General features: G+C 49.1%; 1 protein-coding gene across 1 annotated transcript in view; it reads right to left on the bottom strand.

Annotated features, from left to right (window-relative positions):
• Positions 1-5448: 5448 nt before the first annotated feature.
• The window catches only part of GFPT2 (glutamine-fructose-6-phosphate transaminase 2), a 54474-nt gene continuing 42304 nt past the window's right edge, over positions 5449-17618 (bottom strand). The window contains exons 16-19 of the mRNA XM_003279564.4: positions 13633-13760; positions 11229-11396; positions 8878-9039; positions 5449-6365 (exon numbers count right to left, since the gene is read on the bottom strand). Of these exons, the coding sequence (XP_003279612.1) occupies positions 6321-6365; positions 8878-9039; positions 11229-11396; positions 13633-13760 (503 nt within the window). The 3' untranslated portion in view covers positions 5449-6320. The remainder of the gene's footprint in view (positions 6366-8877; positions 9040-11228; positions 11397-13632; positions 13761-17618) is intronic.

Genomic DNA, 17618 nt, shown 5'->3' with positions numbered 1-17618 from the left:
TCCAATGTGGCAGTACTGAGAGGTGGGGCCTCTAAGGGTGGTTGGGATTAATCTGTCGATGGATTCATGGATTGAAGGGTTATCACCGGAGTGGGACTGGTGGCTCCATTAGAAGAGGAAGGAAGACCTGAGCTGGCCTGTGAGCATGCTCAGCCCCCTGGCCATGTGACACCTGCGCCACCCTCAGGACTCTGCAGAGTCGCCAGCAGCAAGAAGGCCCTCACCAGGTTCAGCCCCTCAACCTTGGACTTCTCAGCCCCCAGGGCTGTAACAAATAAATTCTTTTTTAAAGTAAATTACCCAGTTTCAGGTATTCTGTTATAAGCAACAGAATAAGAAACAGACTAAGACAAGAGCACAGCGGGGTGGAGGAGCGAGGGGTGCCTGGGGCATCGGGGACTTGTCCGGGGTGGAGGAGCGAGGGGTGCCTGGGGCATCGGGGACGTGTCCGGAGGCCAGCTGTGTATGCAGCCGCAGTGCCCACAGGTTTCTGTGATCCTGATATCCCCCACCCTTGACTGTCCTGGATTCCAATCCGACTCTTGTCAGCTGTGCTCCTCTGGGCGAGGGATTCACTTCTGTCTGCCTTGGTTCTGTAGGAAGTGGCATGGAGAAGGAGGGAAGCAGGAAGAGCTGGGTGCAGCCCCTGCAGCAGGGAGGGTATAGGTCCTTATGCTGACTGCCTCTGTCCCCTCAACACCTTGCCTGCCCTCCCCCCATTGCACTAACCCACATCTTCCCTTCTCCCCTACAAGGACCCAGAGATGTGCTGAAGGGTGTAAGTCAGGGCTGTCCCAGCTGTGTGTTGTAGAAAGCTAAACTGCACTTAAACCAATGGGGACGTTTACTGGGAGGTGCCTGTAACATCACACCCAGGGGAGGCAGGGGCAGAGCTGGTCTGGAAACCCTAGGGCCATGGAGGCCACTGCAGGCCCAAATGGAGTTTGAAAACCCACAACAGTGGACTCTGATGGTCCCTCAGACAAGGGCTTCCATCCTGGGACTAGTCAGCCATGCTGGGCAGACAGGTTCATGTGAGGACATGGCAGGGAAGGGCAGAATTGGGAAAGGCAGAAGTCTGGAGGTTTCTTCTATGGTGATGATTAGAATGAGGGCATCTGAGCTGGGGCACAGCTGAGGGTGTGGCACTGTATGGAAACAGGGTTATTTGGGGGCTGTATAACTGAATGCTGAACCCAGTGGCCCTTAGCCCTCCTCCTCCGGGAATCCCCCAGAGCACCAGCAGCTGGGACCGTCCTCTCAGGCAGGGAGCCAGCAAGCTGTTCTCCAGAAGTGTGACCAGCCCTAAAGGGAAGACCTGAGATATGAACATGATGACACCCCCACCCCTGCCAGATTTCCCAGCAGTGAATCTTGCATCAACCAGCCCTACCATGTGCTTAGAACTTCCAGTCAGCCCACGTTGAATCTGAACAGACAGCTCAATGTCATATGGCTAAGAAAAGTAAGACAAAAAACTGCATCTTGAAAGAAACAGCCCCTGTGGAGAAGGAAAATTCAAAAAATAAAAATAAAACTATTGCTAGCTTCAGAGAGAATGAAAAAATATTACATCCTTAAAACAAGAACCAGCCATTTAAAAGTTATTCAGCACAGGTGTATGCAACATGGCCTTGCTCTGTCAGCTGAGATGGCCTAGAAGCAATGACATCTCAGCGGCAGCTAACACACCCAGAGACCAGATCTTGTTCTCTAATGTCATTCGCCATAAAAGGAACCAGGGATCCCTGGAGAAATGGCTGATTCTAGGGCTGGGACAGGGTATGGACAAGACAAACCTGGAGAATATTGTTGTGCAAGTAAGGAAGTACTTACCACACACACACACACACACACACACATACACACATACACACACATACACACACATACACATACACACACACACATACACACACACGCACACACGCAATGATGGGGCTATGTCAAAGAGACACAAGAGCCAACTGAAAGAGCCCCCAGTGGCTGTTGCTGGAACCATTGGAACAACAAACTAGCATAGTATTGGGTATGACTCAAAATATAAATATCTATGGTTCATACTAATAGAAATAATAAATGGGGAAGAATAGACAAGTTTGTGGCCGGGCGCGGTGGCTCACACCTGTAATCCCAGCACTTTGGAAGGCTGAGGCGGGTGGATCACGAGGTCAGGAGATCGAGACCATTCTGGCTAACACAGTGAAACCCCGTCTCTACTAAAAATACAGAAAAAAATTAGCCGGGCGTGGTGGCGGGCACCTATAGTCCCAGCTACTTGGGAGGCTGAGGCAGGAGAATGGCGTGAACCCGGGAGGTGGAGCTTGCAGTGAGCCAAGATCACGCCACTGCATTCCAGCCTGGTGACAAAGTGAGACTCTGTCTCAAAAAAAAAAAAAAAAAAAAAAAAAAAAAAAATATATATATATATATATATATTCAGAGCAAAAAAAAAAAAACCCTCAAAAATTAAATCATGTTGGCAGAAATGAAAAATCTTAGTAGCAGGTTGGGAGATAAAATTGAAGAAATCTCTCAGTAGGGCAAAAAGACAACAAATGAATGATAAAAAAGATAAGAAATTAGAGGCCAGTCCAGCAGCTTCCCCCTGGGAATAACAGACACTCCAGAGACAGAGAAACAGAGAAATCCACAACAAAGTAATTCAAGAAAATTTCCTAGATCCGAAAGGCAAAAGTTACCAGACAATCAACCCTAAATGAAATGTGACTCTAGGCAACGTGGTATTTCAGAACACAGGAAACAAAAAGGAGACAAAAGGTCACCTACAAAGACATCAGACTTTGGACTCCTCAACAGCAGCACTGGGAACAAGACGATGAAGCAGTATCTTTAAAATTCTGCAGGAACATCTTTTTCTGACCTAGAATTGTATGTTTAGCTAAACCCTCTATCAAGTATAAATAAAAAAATCATTTCCACACCTGCAGATTCTCAAAAAACTTGCCTTCTGCTGTGGCCTGAATATTTGTGTTTCCCCAAATTCATGTGTTGCAATCCTAACCCCTGCCACATGTGATGTTATTAGGAGGTGAGGCCTTTGGGAGGTGGTGAGTGTGAGGGTGGAGCCCTTATGAATGGCATTAGCACACTTATCAAAGAGGTTCCAGAGAACTCCCTTGCCCCTGCTGCCATGTGAGGACACAGCAAGAAGGCTGCTCTGTACAAACCAGGAAATGGGCCCTCACCAAGACTCCACATCTGCCAGTGCCTTGATCTTGGACTTCCCAGTCTTGAGAACTGTGAGAAATAAATGTCTGATTTTTATAAGGCACCAGGGCTGTTACAGCAGCCTGAGCTGACGTAGACACCCCTCAAGCACCTTTTCTCAAGAAGAATGGGCTTCACTGGAACAAAAAAGGAAACTCAGAAGGAGGAAGACACAGATACAGAAAACAGGGGCCCAGGCCGGCACGGCGGCTCACACCTGTAATCCCAGCACTTTGGGAGGCCGAGGCAGGCAGATCATGAGGTCAAGAGATCGAGACCATCCTGGCCAACATGGTGAAACCTTGTCTCTACTAAAAATACAAAAATTAGCTGGGCGTGGTGGCACATGCCTGGAGTCCCAGCTACTCGGGAGGCTGAGGCAGGAGAATCACTTGAACCCGGGAGGTGGAGGTGGCAGTCAGCTGAGATCACGCCACTGCACTCCAGCCTAGCAACAGAGCGAGATTCTGTCTAAAACAAACAAACAAGCAAAAAAACAAACAAACAGGAGCCCAACACAGAAGACATGGCCTGGGAGGCCCACGGAAGGTGGCAAGAAGTGACCCTGGGGTGATGGCTCTGCACCAGACGTGGAGGGCAATTGAGCCACACTGAGCAGTGTGACCCACGGGTGAACCGTCTTCACCAAGACCCCACCTCCATCAGGCCATCTGTAGCCCAGGGACGGAATGCCCAGGAGAAAGTCTGGCCTAGGTTCTCGGCAGTAGTTGGCTTGGCCCTGTGCCGATGAGAGGTGCTCCCCTCCTCTGCTGAGGACGCACAACATTCACAGAAGTTTCCAGCTTTACCCCCACCGAGAGCTGAGGCAGGCCGTGGCGAGCTTAGAAGCAGGATGAACAGGTCAGCCCCGTCCCTCTGACCGTATTTCCGCTGCAGGTCCAGCGCGTGGTCCCCACCTTGGCCCTGCCAGGTGCCTGACTGTGCTGAGCCCAAGACTCCCTCGAGACCTTGCTCACGACTTCCCCAAGAGGGGCCTTGACAGCTCCCAGAGAAGCAAGAGTCAGACCATGACCTGGAGACTGATCTGCTCACCTCCTGGAAGCTCCGTCCAGTGGGGGCAGTGCCGCCCTCTCCTTGCACTGCCAGCGTGCGCTCGCCCTCCACGTTCGAACTAGGCAGGGTATCTGGGGATACACAGGTGGAACTATAAAGAAAAGCAAGGGAACAATTAGCACAGAAGTCAGCATGGCCATCGCCTCTTGGGCATAAGGATGAAATACACTTTCTAGGTCTTGTCCAGAGAAAAATGTTCTGGCTAGTTTGTAGTCTCCTAATCTTGGAAGTTGCATTGGTCATGGATTGATGAGTAGGACAGAAACTATTCTAGCCATTTCCCTGGGACTGACCCAGGGCCTGGAGGACAGAAGTCAGGAAAAGCCCCCGCAATGCCTGGTTCCTGCCAGCTCTTCAGAGTCAGGATTTTAGAGGAGCCACAGGAAACCTCTGTTCGTGGTCACCACTGCCTGGCATGCTGAGGTAGGTGCGTTTTGGGGAGCCCCTAAGGGCCATAGCAGAACCCCCTTTGCTGAAGCCACATTTCTATCTGCTTCTGCCAGAGAGAAGTACAAAATATGATTTCTGCCACTCAACTATCTCCAAGTCTCCCATGAATGCCTCTCACTGGTGGATAGCCTGGAAATGTAGTTCCCAGGTTTCCAGCCCCTGTGATACAGGTGAGGGCATAAGAGAGGATGGAAATTTGCTGAGTAGCCCATAGGTAATCCTGAACAGGGTTTAATGAGATACTAGTGCTACACACATCAGTTGTCATGAAGACATCATTCAGGGGGTGTGTGACAGCACTTATGTAGGGAGCCTAAGTTCTCACTTCACAAAACTTCAGAACTCTCTGGCTTTCAATCTTCCCGCCTGATTGTATTAATGAAACCAAGGACTATAATAGGCTTATTGGGAAAAAAAATACAAATTTGAGAGTGTCACCCCTGTATGCTGTCTACAGGTTCTGGCCAACCCCTTCCAGGTTCAGTGGCCCCTCTGCTGAGTCCCAAATCTCTTGCATTTGTGGTGTCCTAGAAAACAGCCCTCCTTTTCCTACTAGAAACCCATAGGTCTCAGGTGTGGACGAGGCCAGTGGTTACTAACAAACAGGGCTGCCCCTCCAAACACTGCCGAGTTCCTGCACCGTCCTCAAAATTCAAAGTACACAAAAAGAATGAGGTTAACAAAATGCAAACACACACAGAAAATTGTATGTTCTTTATTGTCCTAAAATTGCATAGTACTTTGATTGTGCACGCTTTTAAATAGAGAGCAGAGTCGCCCACTTGAAACTACTCTCTTGCATGGGATATTTCAAGCTGTTTTACTACGAGCAAGGAGCAGGGACCAAAATGCTGCCTGGGCTTAAAAAGAGCCGTGATCAGATTAAACAGAAGTTGGAGAGGTGGAGGGATTTGGGCCACACACGAGAAGAAAATGTTGAAGGAGGTTGAGATTTCAACTGGACTTATAGGAGGCATAGGTGGATGCTGGAGGGGCTTCATGGATGTCAGGGAACAGGATTCAGGAGCAGCCTAGAGAGGAAAGAAAAGGAGAAAGGAGTCCAGAGGGCCAATGCCTTGTGCTCACATCTGAGATGAATGCCACCAGCCAGAAGCAAGCCTGGAGACAGCGCATGGGTAGCTAGGATGAACAGTTTGGCTGTTACCACGGCTACAGAAAGCCACGTACTAGAAAAATAACTTAAAAGCTATACAATCATCATTATAAATATTTTGTCTTTTAAAACTAACTCTAGTGTTGGTTATAAAAGGTTCACAGTTACTCTGAAGAGAGCTGTATCTCTATTGCACAGTAGTGGAGAAGTCTGCTCTGATCCCCATGTGTAAACAATGATTCCCTTCTCCTCTGGCGACTTCAGGACACAGAGAAACAGTATCTGCTGTAAGCAAAAGCACTTGGGTAGAAGGCACGTGGAAGCTGTCAAACTCTACAGGAGCACGCAGAACATGTGGGATGCCCACTTCTCTTCCCATGTAGCATCCCTGCTGTTGGGACGGGTCTGGAATCAGATGAAAGGTGGTGATGGTCTTGTCACGGCCTCATCCTCATTCCACAGTTACAGACTTGGCCAGATTTCTGGGGAAGTCAACCTAAAATGAAAGAAAGTGACTGTTCAGGACCCCAAAAATCTCAGCAACATGCTACCTCTCAAAGACAATTTTCAGAGTACTTAAAAACAGGAGACAGATGTTCACCATGGTCACCAACCTAGAGACCTGCGTCTTGGAGGCAGATTCCTTAGTCCAGAAGCTTCATTTAACTGTATAAGGTTTAGTCCCTCAATAAACATTTACTGTGCACCTGATGTGTGTCATGATCTGTTAACATGATTTAAAGAATACGGTTCATGCTTTTAAACACAGGTAACTTGATGTGTACTGTTAAAAATTCACTTTTGTTGCAAGAATATATATGAATTCCATGTGACTTATTCGTTTAGGGTGCAGTGGGAAGGAAATGTAGGAATGGTTCATAAGTAGGCTTCTACTGGGCCGGGTGCAGTGGCTCACACCTGTAATCCCAGCACTTTGGGAGGCCGAAGTGGGCAGATCATCAGGTCAGGAGTTCGAAACCAGCCTGACAAACATGGTGAAACCCCGTCTCTACTAAAAATACAAAAAAATTAGCTGGGCGTGGTGGTGGGCACCTGTAGTCCCAGCTACTCAGGAGGCTGAGGCAGGAGAATTGCTTGAACCTGGGAGGCAGAGGGTGCAGTGAGCCAAGATTGCACCACTATATTCCAGCCTGGGCGACAGAGCGAGACTCCGTATCAAAAAATAAAAAAATCATAAATAAAAAAAGAGGCTTCTACTGTATCTGGTATCTGCAATGTCTTACTACATTTAGATATTTTAAAAGATGAAACAAATATGACAACATGTTAGCAAATGTCAGTTCTGGATGATATGTACATACTCAGATATTCATTATATTCTTTGTATTGTTGTGTATTTTTAAAAGCTTCAAAATAAAATTGTAACAAAACTTCTATTTCTTTGCACTACAAACTGTGTGTTCTTACTTGATGTGAGATCATAAATTGGTTCTTTTCTGGAACATAGTTCGGCAATGTATGTTAGGAGTCCAAAATGTTAGATTACAGCTCATTTGTTAGATTAAGGACAAATCTTTTTTTTTTTTTTTGAGACAGAAGTCTCGCTCTGTCACCCAGGCTGGAGTGCAGTGGCACGATCTCAGCTCACTGCAAGCTCCACCTCCTGGGTTCAAGCAATTCTCCTGCCTCAGCCTCCTGAGTAGCTGGGACTACAGGTGCCCGCCACCATGCCTGGCTAATTTTTTGTATTTTTTTAGTAGAGATGGGGTTTCACCGTGTTAGCCAGGATGGTCTCGATCTCCTGACCTCGTGATCCGCCCGCCTCGGCTTCCCAAAGTGCTGGGATTACAGGCGTGAGTCACCATGCCTGGCCAGGACAAATCTTAAATGTGGGACAACATTGTATGTACAAAGATGTTTGCTGCTATGTTATTTATGAAGACAAAAAATTGGGAACAGTTTAAATAGTAGAAGATTGGCTAAGTAACCATTAAGAAAATCATGTTATAAGATTGTGATGGAATATTATGCAATGATTAAATGCTACATATAACAAGCTCATAAAGATGTCAGAAAATACTTGCAATATAATAATAAAAGGAAGATGCAAACATTTTATCCTTGACATAATATTAAATAATACTAAAAAAAAAACTCACATGCATAGGAAAAATCCGGACTAAAATATTACATCTGCTAATTGATATTGCCTCTGGGTGATGAGGTTGTTTTTGGTTTTTGGTTTTGAGACAGTCTCACCCTGCTGTCCACCCTGTGCAGTGGTGTGATCCTAGCTCACCGAAGCCTTGAACTCCTGAGCTCAAGTGATCCTTCCACTTCAGCCCCACAGGTAGCCGGGACTCCAGATACATACCACCACATCAGGCTAATTTTTAAAAAATTTTTTGTAGAGGCAGGGCCTTGCTATGTTGCCCAGATTGATCTCAAACTCCTGGCCTCAGGCAATGCTTCCACCTTGACCTTCCAAAGTGTTGGGATTACAGGTGTGAGCCACCTTACCTGGCCAGGTTATAGTTTAGTGCCATGACCTTCTCTATACATTTTGCAGTTTCCAGCTTGTTTTGGGGGCCGGGGGGTGATATAAGCTACTTTAAAAAGAAAGCAACTTTAGGCCGGGCGCAGTGGCTCATGCCTGTAATCCCAGGACTTTGGGAGGCTGAGGCAGGCGGATCACGAGGTCAGGAGATCAAGGCCATCCTGGCTAACACAGTGAAACCCTGTCTCTACTAAAAATACAAAAAATTCGCCGGGCGTGGTGGCAGGTGCTTGTAATCCCAGCTACTCGGGAGGCTGAGGCAGGAGAACGGCATGAACCCGGGAGGCAGAGCTTGCAGTGAGCCAAGATGGTGCCACTGCACTCCAGCCTGGGCAAGAGCGAGACTCCATCTCAAAAAAAAAAAAAAAAAAAGCTACTTTAAATAAAATTATTTATTCTATGACTATTTACTCCAAGTATTTAAAGAACAGAAAGGAACTTTGGGGTTATGTCTCTCCTCTCTGCTGTTAGGTGCAGTTTTTAGACGTACGTCATATCCTCGGAGAACAGCCAGGTGGAAGGACAGCAGCTGCAGCGGAATCACGCTCAGGATGCCCTGGAGGCAGTCCACGGTGTGGGGCAGCTCGATTGTCTTATATGCAAACTTGGAACTTTCAGTATCATCCTTGGAGCACAGTATAATGGGGCGACCCTAGAGCAGAGAAATAGCATCATAAAATAGATCATCTCTGAAAGAAGCAATCCCTGACGCATGCGGACTATCTGGAAGCTACGTTACTATGATGAGAACAGTCCTCTTTTGCATTTGCTGGAATCATGGGTGAGGTGGTATGTGTGGGACACAAATGCTTGGAAAGGATAAAGTGTCTGATGCTTTTTGGTGGGTTTCTTCCCCTTCCCTGGTAAGGAGATCGCCATCCTGCTGCATCATTTGGCACCCATTTGTGCCTTGCTGAGAGCAGGGCAGACTCACTCCTAACTCTAGCGGGGCTTGTGGTCTAGTGGTGGAAAACAAAATCCTAGACAAGCAAACCAAGAAATAAAGATGAATTCCAGGCCGGGCACAGTGGCTCACGCCTGTAATCCCAGCAGTTTGGGAGGCCGAGGCGGGCGGATCATGAGGTCAGGAGATCGAGATCATCCTGGCTAACACGGTGAAACCCCGTCTCTACTAAAAATACATAAAATAAGCCGGGTGCGGTGGCGGGCGCCTGTAATCCCAGCTACTCGGGAGGCTAAGGCAGGAGAATGGTGTGAACCCAGGAGGCGGAGCTTGCAGTGAGCTGAGATCGTGCCACTGCACTCCAGCCTGGGCAAGAGAGCGAGACTCTGTCTCAAAAAAAAAAAAAAAAAAGAATTCCAAAGAAATGCCACCAAGGCAAGAAAACAGGATAATGTCGTTGGGAGACTGGCGAGGTCTCTAAAGCTCTCTCAGAAACAGGAGACATCTGGATTGAGCCCTAAATGATGAGGGGACAACTCTCGGCAGAGCGCTCTGTGGGAAAGGCATTCCAGACAGCAGGGACAGCCAGTGCCAAGGCCTGGAGGCGGGTGTGGGCGCGGCGCTAGTGGGAAGCAGAAGGAAAGCTGGAGTGCCTGGAACTCACTGAAACAGGAGGGAAGGGCCAGATAATGCAGGACTGTGGGTCTCTGTGGCTTGACAGGCAGGTATGGGAGGGTTTTAAGTGGGGAAATTATGCAATTGTGTTTTATACCCTCACTCTGACCTCTGCTGAGCCAAGTGTGGCAACATCTGGATGGGGCACCTTGCTGGATTTCACCTCCCTGAAACTTCATGAACTCTGCCCTCCTACCTCAGGGCAGCTGCTGTGTACAAAGCATCTGGTTGGTCTTTGTGGCCAGTTCCAGGAAGGGAGCTTCCAGCCTCTGGACTTTCCCATGTGACAGAAGCATCTTTGTTATTTATGGGAGGTCCCTTGGACTATACCTGACTTTATGCTAAGATGACGACTCGTGGTGGGCCTGTAGCTAGTTCCAGGATGGGGTCTCGCCCTGCTAGAAAGGCCAGCCACATGATTAGAAGGTTGGGGCTTTGAGACATGAGGCTGTCAGCCTGACCTCCCAACCTCCAAGGACGAAAGTGGGGCTGGCGACTGAGTTCGATCACATGGCCAATGGTTCACTCCATCCTGCCTACTTAATAAAACCACAATACAAACTCTGGACACTGAAGCTAGCAGCTCAGGGGAGCTCCCGGGCGACACACAGTGATGTGCCAGGAGGGTGACACATCCTGAGGACACACGCTTCACATCTGGGGCCCTCAAACCATGGGTCTCTTCTTTTGGGTTGGCTGTGATTTATATCTTTTATAATAAAACTGTAACCGTATAGTCATTTCCTGAGTTCTATGAGTCGTTCTAGAAAATTATTGAACTTGAGGGGACAGTGGGAATCCTTGAATTCATAGGCAGTTGCTCAGATGTGTGGGTGGAACCCTGGCTTGCAACAGGTGCCTGAATCGAGGGCAGTCGTATGGAAAGCTGTGCCCCTGCCCTATGAGATCTGACCTAATTCCAGGTAGTTCCCATCGGAGCTGCTTGGCCGCAGAACCTGGGGAAACCCTGCCCCAGGGATGTCCACCAGGAGTACCTCCCCTGAGCTCCAGGCCGGGGTCCAGTGCTGCTCACGGCAGTGTGGGTCTCTGGGCCCCACCAAAGAGCTGTGTGGGACAGCTGCAGGCTAACCAGCTCCCTTCCAAGTGTGTGTACTCCTCACAAGGGGGCCCGGGGGAGGGTGTGTGGTCACAGCCACTCACTGGCCAGACCATCCATCACTGGTACTGGCAGACAGTGGTGAGGTGGGCATGCATGGAGAAAAGCAGTAGAGAGCTGGCCCAGTCCAGTGGAGAGCCCTCACCTGGCGGGCTGTGACTTGCTGCAGGGCATTCTGGCATTTGGCGAAGCAAGGATCCTTCATGATGACCATGATGACGGGCATCTGCTTGTCAATCAGTGCCAGGGGCCCGTGCTTCAGCTCCCCAGCCAGGATGCCTTCTGAGTGCATGTAGGTTATCTCTTTAATTTTCTGGAAACAGGAGGTGAGATCAGAGTCACACTGGGCAGATGGGGCTGGAGCAGATCAGCCAGAGGGGAAGAAGGGGAACCAGGGGAAGGATGACTCTGGAAGGTGGCGAGCCAAGGGTTGCAAGGCAGACAGATGCCTGGAGTGGTTGACAGCACTGAGGACGCACAGCAAGGGCCTGGGAAGAGGCCTGGCTACCATCCAGAGCAGGCACCAGCCCAGGACACAACCTCTGTGTCCCCACACCAGCCCCGGGCACTGCTGCTCTGTCTCTGTCCAGTCCCACGCACAGCCACCCCTTAGGACAGACAAGTCGGGGTCAGCCTAGCTCGCCCTCTTCTCCTCCCTAGCCAGTCACGTGTATAACAATGGCATTGTATTCAGCTTAGCTACACCTTCAATTAATCATCTGATTAAGAATTCACCCATTAATAACTTCCAAAGAGTGGTTCCAAGCAAAATCGCACAAACTAGGGTGTTATTTGAATTAATTTTTTTCTTATGTTCAGGTAGATCCGTCTCTATTCAGTTACCACAAATCCACATCATTGAAATGGTGAGATAGTCGAAGCCATCATCTCTCCACTCCCCGCTAGCACTGTTGATTTAGGTCAGGGCCACACTGTCAGGAGTGCGGCTCCACTCTGGAGGCTGCAGACAGCTGCAGTGCCGGCCTCGCAGTGACCAGAGGACCACTGGCTTGTGCCAGCAGCCACCTAAACACTTCTTTCTTCAGCAGACTCATGTGGCAGCATAGCTGCAATGTGCATCTCTTGCCAGCACGTTCAGCCACCGCAGCTCAGCCCTGACCCATGACGCAGAGTCATCTGGGGGCTGACAGTACACCCCAGGCCTTGCCTCTACTGCACCCCAAGAAACAGCACCTGCCTGTCCTTTAACAGGAGTCAGAATCTCCAGGGGGCGGGTGCAGGAGATGGAGCTCACCGAGGTCAGCCCTGCACTCCCCACAAAGACCAAGGAAATCAACTCTGAATGTTTCCGGTAACCACTTGCAACTGGCATTGTCTTTCTTTCTTCTTTCTTTTTTGTTTTTTTTTGTTAAGATGGGAGTCTCGTTCTGTCACCCAGGCTGGAGTGCAGTGGCGTGATCTTGGCTCACTGCAACCTCCTCCTCTTGGGTTCAAGCGATTCTCCTGCCCCAGCTTCCCATGTAGCTGAGATTACAGGCATGCACCACCATGCCCAGCTAATTTTTGCATTTTTGGTAGAGATGGGCTTTCACCACGTTGTCCAGGCTGGTCTCGAACTCCTGACCTCAAATGATCTGACTGCCTTGGTCTCCCAAAGTGCTGGGATTACAGGCGTGGACCACTGTGCCGGCCTAGCATTGTCTTTCAAATGGGGGTGGTGGGGAGGAGATAGGAGAGGATGGCAGCCCAGCTGGGCCACAGTTAATGCCCTCGTCTTGGTGGCCAGTGCAGCCTCAGCTGGAGCACTGTCCCGTTACCCGGGCTGAGCATCTGCTCTGTGCACGGCACGCTGACAGTGAGGAGAGGGCAAGTCCGAGATGCAGGGTCCTGCACAGCTCTCTGCCCGCCCTCTGGGCAGCCCTGTGGCCCTGGCACCCTGTCCCTGCCCCATCGGCTTTCTCTTTCCTGGCGTGGATCTTTAATGCTGCAGGGGGCAAACGGACTGTCACCAATTTTTGAAAAAGCAAGGCCTTCGAAGTTAATTCCTGCAGGATCTCAAGGGGACTCCCCTTGGAAGTTTGAGGGGTAACAAGGAAACTCTGTGGAGAGCCTACCCCTCAATTTTGGTGGAAAAAAGCAAAGGCCCCACGGCCTCAGGTCTGACTCAGGTCCTCCACGTCATCTTGAGTGAGATACTTAAGCTTTCGGAGGCTTTGTTTGCTCCTGGATGAGAGGTGAATAGCAACCGCCAACCCCTCAGAAGAAGCTCATGAGGTCTGAGTGAGCTGTTCCAAGTGGACCCTGGCAGTGGCTGGACAGCTGGAGGGGCACACCCCAGGTGCCCTGTCCCCTTCTCCTCAGTAGATTGGGAGATCCCTGGGGGCAGGCACCTGCCTCACCCATCTCTGTGTGCCCAGGGCTAGAAACCCGGAGGAGAGCTGGTGCTTAGCACAGGGTCACAGGAGTGGCCAAGGGGTCCTTAGGCCCGGCCCTCCCCAAGCCCAACGCCCTGCCCTCCTTCCCGCTGGTTCCTCCGGGTCTCCTGTGCCTGTCCTCCGTGGGGGTGGGGGCTGGGGGTGGGGGCTCACCAGGGCTCCTTCCAGGCAGGTGGCGTAGTTGTAGCCCCGCCCCATCACCAGCAGTGACCTCTGCGTGTAGAGCTCCAGGGCTAAGTCGTGAATCTTCTCGTCCAGCGACAGCACTTCCTTGATCAGCTCTGGGCCATGCACATGCAAGGAGCAGAGGGAGGAAACCAGTGATGCTGATTTTAAAGCAATATTCACGAAGACAAATGCTGGGGTGTAGACGAGGTTTTGAAAGCACATCACTGAGCGCACTTTGCTTCCTCGCATTCGTTTAAAACGGAGATTACAGGAAATAACTTGGGCTCCTGGCCAGGATTTTGTTAGGGTGGGGATTCGTATTGTGTGAATACTTACTTCCTTGAGCACCAACAAGGTAGGTAGGGAAGTACTATTTCTCACTCCATTTTGCAGGTAAGACAACTGAGGCTCAGACAGGCAAAATCACCCATTGGAGACAGAGCTGACAGCACCACTTAACACCCCTCTTTCCTGCTGTGTCTCAAGACAAGGCCCCTGTAAGTGGGACCACCGGTCCTCAAACTGTTTGGTCTCAGGACTCCTTTACGCTCTTGAAAATTATTGCAAGTCCCTCAAATTATTGCACATCCCTAAGAGCCTTTGTTTTTGAGCTAAATCAGCCAACATTTACCAGATTAGAAAATAACACTGAGGGCCGGGCGTGGTGGCTCACACCTGTAATCCCTGCACTTTGGGAGGCCAAGGTTGGCGGATCACAAGGCCAGGAGATCGAGACCATCCTGGCTAACACGGTGAAACCCTGTCTCTACTAAAAATACAAAAAATTAGCCGGGCGTGGTCGGGTGCAGTGGCTCACACCTGTAATCCCAGCACTTTGGGAGGCTGGGGCAGGCGTATCACGAGGCCAGGAGATTGAGACCATCCTGGCTAACATGGTGAAACCCGGTCTCTACTAAAAATACAAAAAATTATCTGGGCGTGATGGCGGGCGCCTGTAGTCCCAGCTACTCGGGAGGCTGAGGCAGGAGAATGGCGTGAACCTGGGAGGCGGAGCTTGCAGTGAGCTGAGATGGCGCCACTGCACTCCAGCCTGGGCGACAGAGCGAGACTCCATCTCAAAAAAGAAAAAAAAGAAAGAAAGAAAATAACAACGAGAAATTTAAAAATATTCACTTTAAAATAACAACACTCAATCTATTACATTACTTCATTTTCAACAAGAATTGGTGAGAAGAGTGGCACTGCTTTTTGTTCCTGCAAATCTTTTTAGTGTCTGCCTTTTTAATAAAAGTCTGCTGACTCCCATATCTGCTTTCACATTCAATCTGTGGTGATATGTTCTTTTGCTTGAAGTATAAAAATAAAATTCAGCCTACAAATACAGATTTGTAGTTGGAAAAGTGAGGAGTGTTTAAATTATTTTTCAGATAATTGTGAATATTGTTCTTTGACACCACAGTACATCAAACTTGAGAAACAGTAGGTTCTTGAAAGGGTAGGTGCCAATATAGAATCTGAAATCCTATCAATCAACTTTTTCTACTTTGTTATGTTAAAATTTATTGTTCTGTCTTGTGCTTTTAAATGGATCATTTACAAGTGCATAATCTGTGACATCATGAACTGGCCACAAAGGTATGTAAATCTTCTTAAAATGGACACTTTTATTATAAAATTTTTTTTCTTTTTTTTGAGACGGAGTCTTGCTCTGTCACCCAGGCTGGAGTGCAGTGGTGCCATCTCGGCTCACTGCAAGCTCCGCCTCCCGGGTTCACGCCATTCTCCTGCCTCAGCCTCCCAAGTAGCTGGGACTACAGGTGCCCACCACCACGCCCTGCTAATTTTTTGTGTTTTTAGTAGAGACGGGGTTTCACCATGTTAGCCAGGATGGTCTCGATCTCCTGACCTCGTAATCCACCCGCCTTGGCCTCCCAAAGTGCTGGGATTACAGGCTTGAGCCACCGCGCCCAGCCTATAAAATGTTTTTTAAAAATCACCTTGTTGAAGTCACCTTGATCTCATCAGAGAAGTCTTTTTTTTTTTTTTTTTTTGAGACAGAGTCTCACTCTGTCACCCAACCCGGGGTGCAGTGGCACAATCTTGGCTCACTGCAACCTCGGCTGCCCGGGTTCAAGTGATTCTCCTGCCTCAGCCTCCTGAGTAGCTGGGATTACAGGCGCCTGCCACCGCGTCCAGCTAAGTTTTTTTTGTATTTTTAGTAGAGACAGGGTTGCACCATCTTGAATAGGCTGGTCTTGAACTCCTGACCTCATGGTCCACCCGCCTCGGCCTCCCAAAGTGCTGGGATTACAGGCATCAGCCACCGTGCCCGGCCCTAGAGAAGCCTTTAAATGTTGGGAACTGGTCAAGCTCATGGTAACAGAGGTGTTTTCTAACACTCAAAGTTTTGCGTGGGAGCTCAAAGTTTATCATTGGCAACAAATACCATGGGTTGCTTCTACTGATGCATCAGCTGATTGTTCGTTTTGAGAAAATCTCTGCCAAACACGAAAATCAGCTTGCTACTGAATGGGATGGCTGCTTCTCTTGAGACAAGTATCACACTGCAGCGTAGAGCAGAAAGGCTTTTTTTTTTTTTTTTTTTTTTTCCAGACGGAGTTTTGCTCTTGTTGCCCAGACTGGAGTGCAATGGCGTGATCTCAGCTCATTGCAACCTCCGCTTCCCAGGTTCAAGTGATTCTCCTGACTCAGCCTCCCAAGTAGCTGGGATTAAAGGCGCGTACCACCACACCTGGTTATTTTTAGTAGAAATGGGATTTCACTGTGTTGGTCAGGCTGGTCTTGAACTCCTGACCTCAGGTGATCCACCAGCCTTGGCCTCCCAAAGTGCTGGGATTACAGGAATGAGCCACCATGCCCGGCCCCAGTAGAAAGGCTTTACATGTACTCCCCATTTCATCATAAAGAATATTACAAAGAGTTGTAATTTACAGACTATTAATTTTTACCACTTCGTCAAGGCCATTCCTTTTTTTTTTTTTTTTGAGACGGAGTCTCGCTCTGTCATCCAGGCTGGAGTGCAGTGGCGCCATCTCAGCTCACTGCAAGCTCCGCCTCCCGGGTTCACACCGTTCTCCTGCCTCAGCCTCCCGAGTAGCTGGGACTACAGGCGCCCGCCACCATGCCCAGCTAATTTTTTGTATTTTTAGTAGAGACGAGGTTTCACCATGTTAGCCAGGATGGTCTCAATCTCCTGACCTCATGATCTGCCCGCCTCAGCCTCCCAAAGTGCTGAGATTACAGGTGTGGCCATGCCGCCTTGGAGGCGTGCAATGGAGACTTCATGCATCTATTGGTAGCTTGTAGCTGATTTTTTTTTTTTTTTTTTTGTGGTTTCACCATGTTGCCAGGTGTCTCAACTCCGACCTCAGCATCTGCCCCCGCCTCCCCTGATTACGTGTGCTCTTGCTGCCATCAAGGCCATTCTTTTTTTTTTTTTTTGAGATGGAGTCTCACTCTGTTGCCCAGGCTGGAGTGCAGTGGCAATCTCAGCTGACTGCAACCTCTGCCTCCCAGGTTCAAGTGATTCTCCTGCCTCAGCCTCCCAAGTAGCTGAGATTACAGGCACCTGCCACCACATCTGGCTGCTTTTTGTATTTTTAGTAGAGATGGGGTTTCACCACGTTGACCAGGCTGATCTCAAACTCCTGACTGCAAGTGATCTGCCCATTTCAGCCTCCCAAAGTGCTGGGATTACAGGCGTGAGCCACCGTGCCCGGCCGTTGAGCCATTCTTAAGGGAAATTGGGTGTGTGCTGGTGAAGGACACAATGACCAGTAGGCCTTCCAGTGTGCTGGGTGCCAGGCACAGCCACCACTGCCTTTGCAAATGTGGACACAGGCAAAAAAAAAAAAAAAAAAAAAAAAAAAGATTTACTATAAAGAATATATTACTATGCGAACAATTTTGCTCAAAGGGCTTTGCAGACACTCAGGACCTGTGGATCACATCTGGAGAACCGCTGACTTGGACGTCAGAATTGGGTCCTG

Source organism: Nomascus leucogenys, chromosome 2, assembly GCF_006542625.1.
Source record: "Nomascus leucogenys isolate Asia chromosome 2, Asia_NLE_v1, whole genome shotgun sequence".
Classification (NCBI taxonomy): Eukaryota; Metazoa; Chordata; class Mammalia; order Primates; family Hylobatidae; genus Nomascus; species Nomascus leucogenys.
This window is presented reverse-complemented; position numbering and strand designations above follow the sequence as displayed.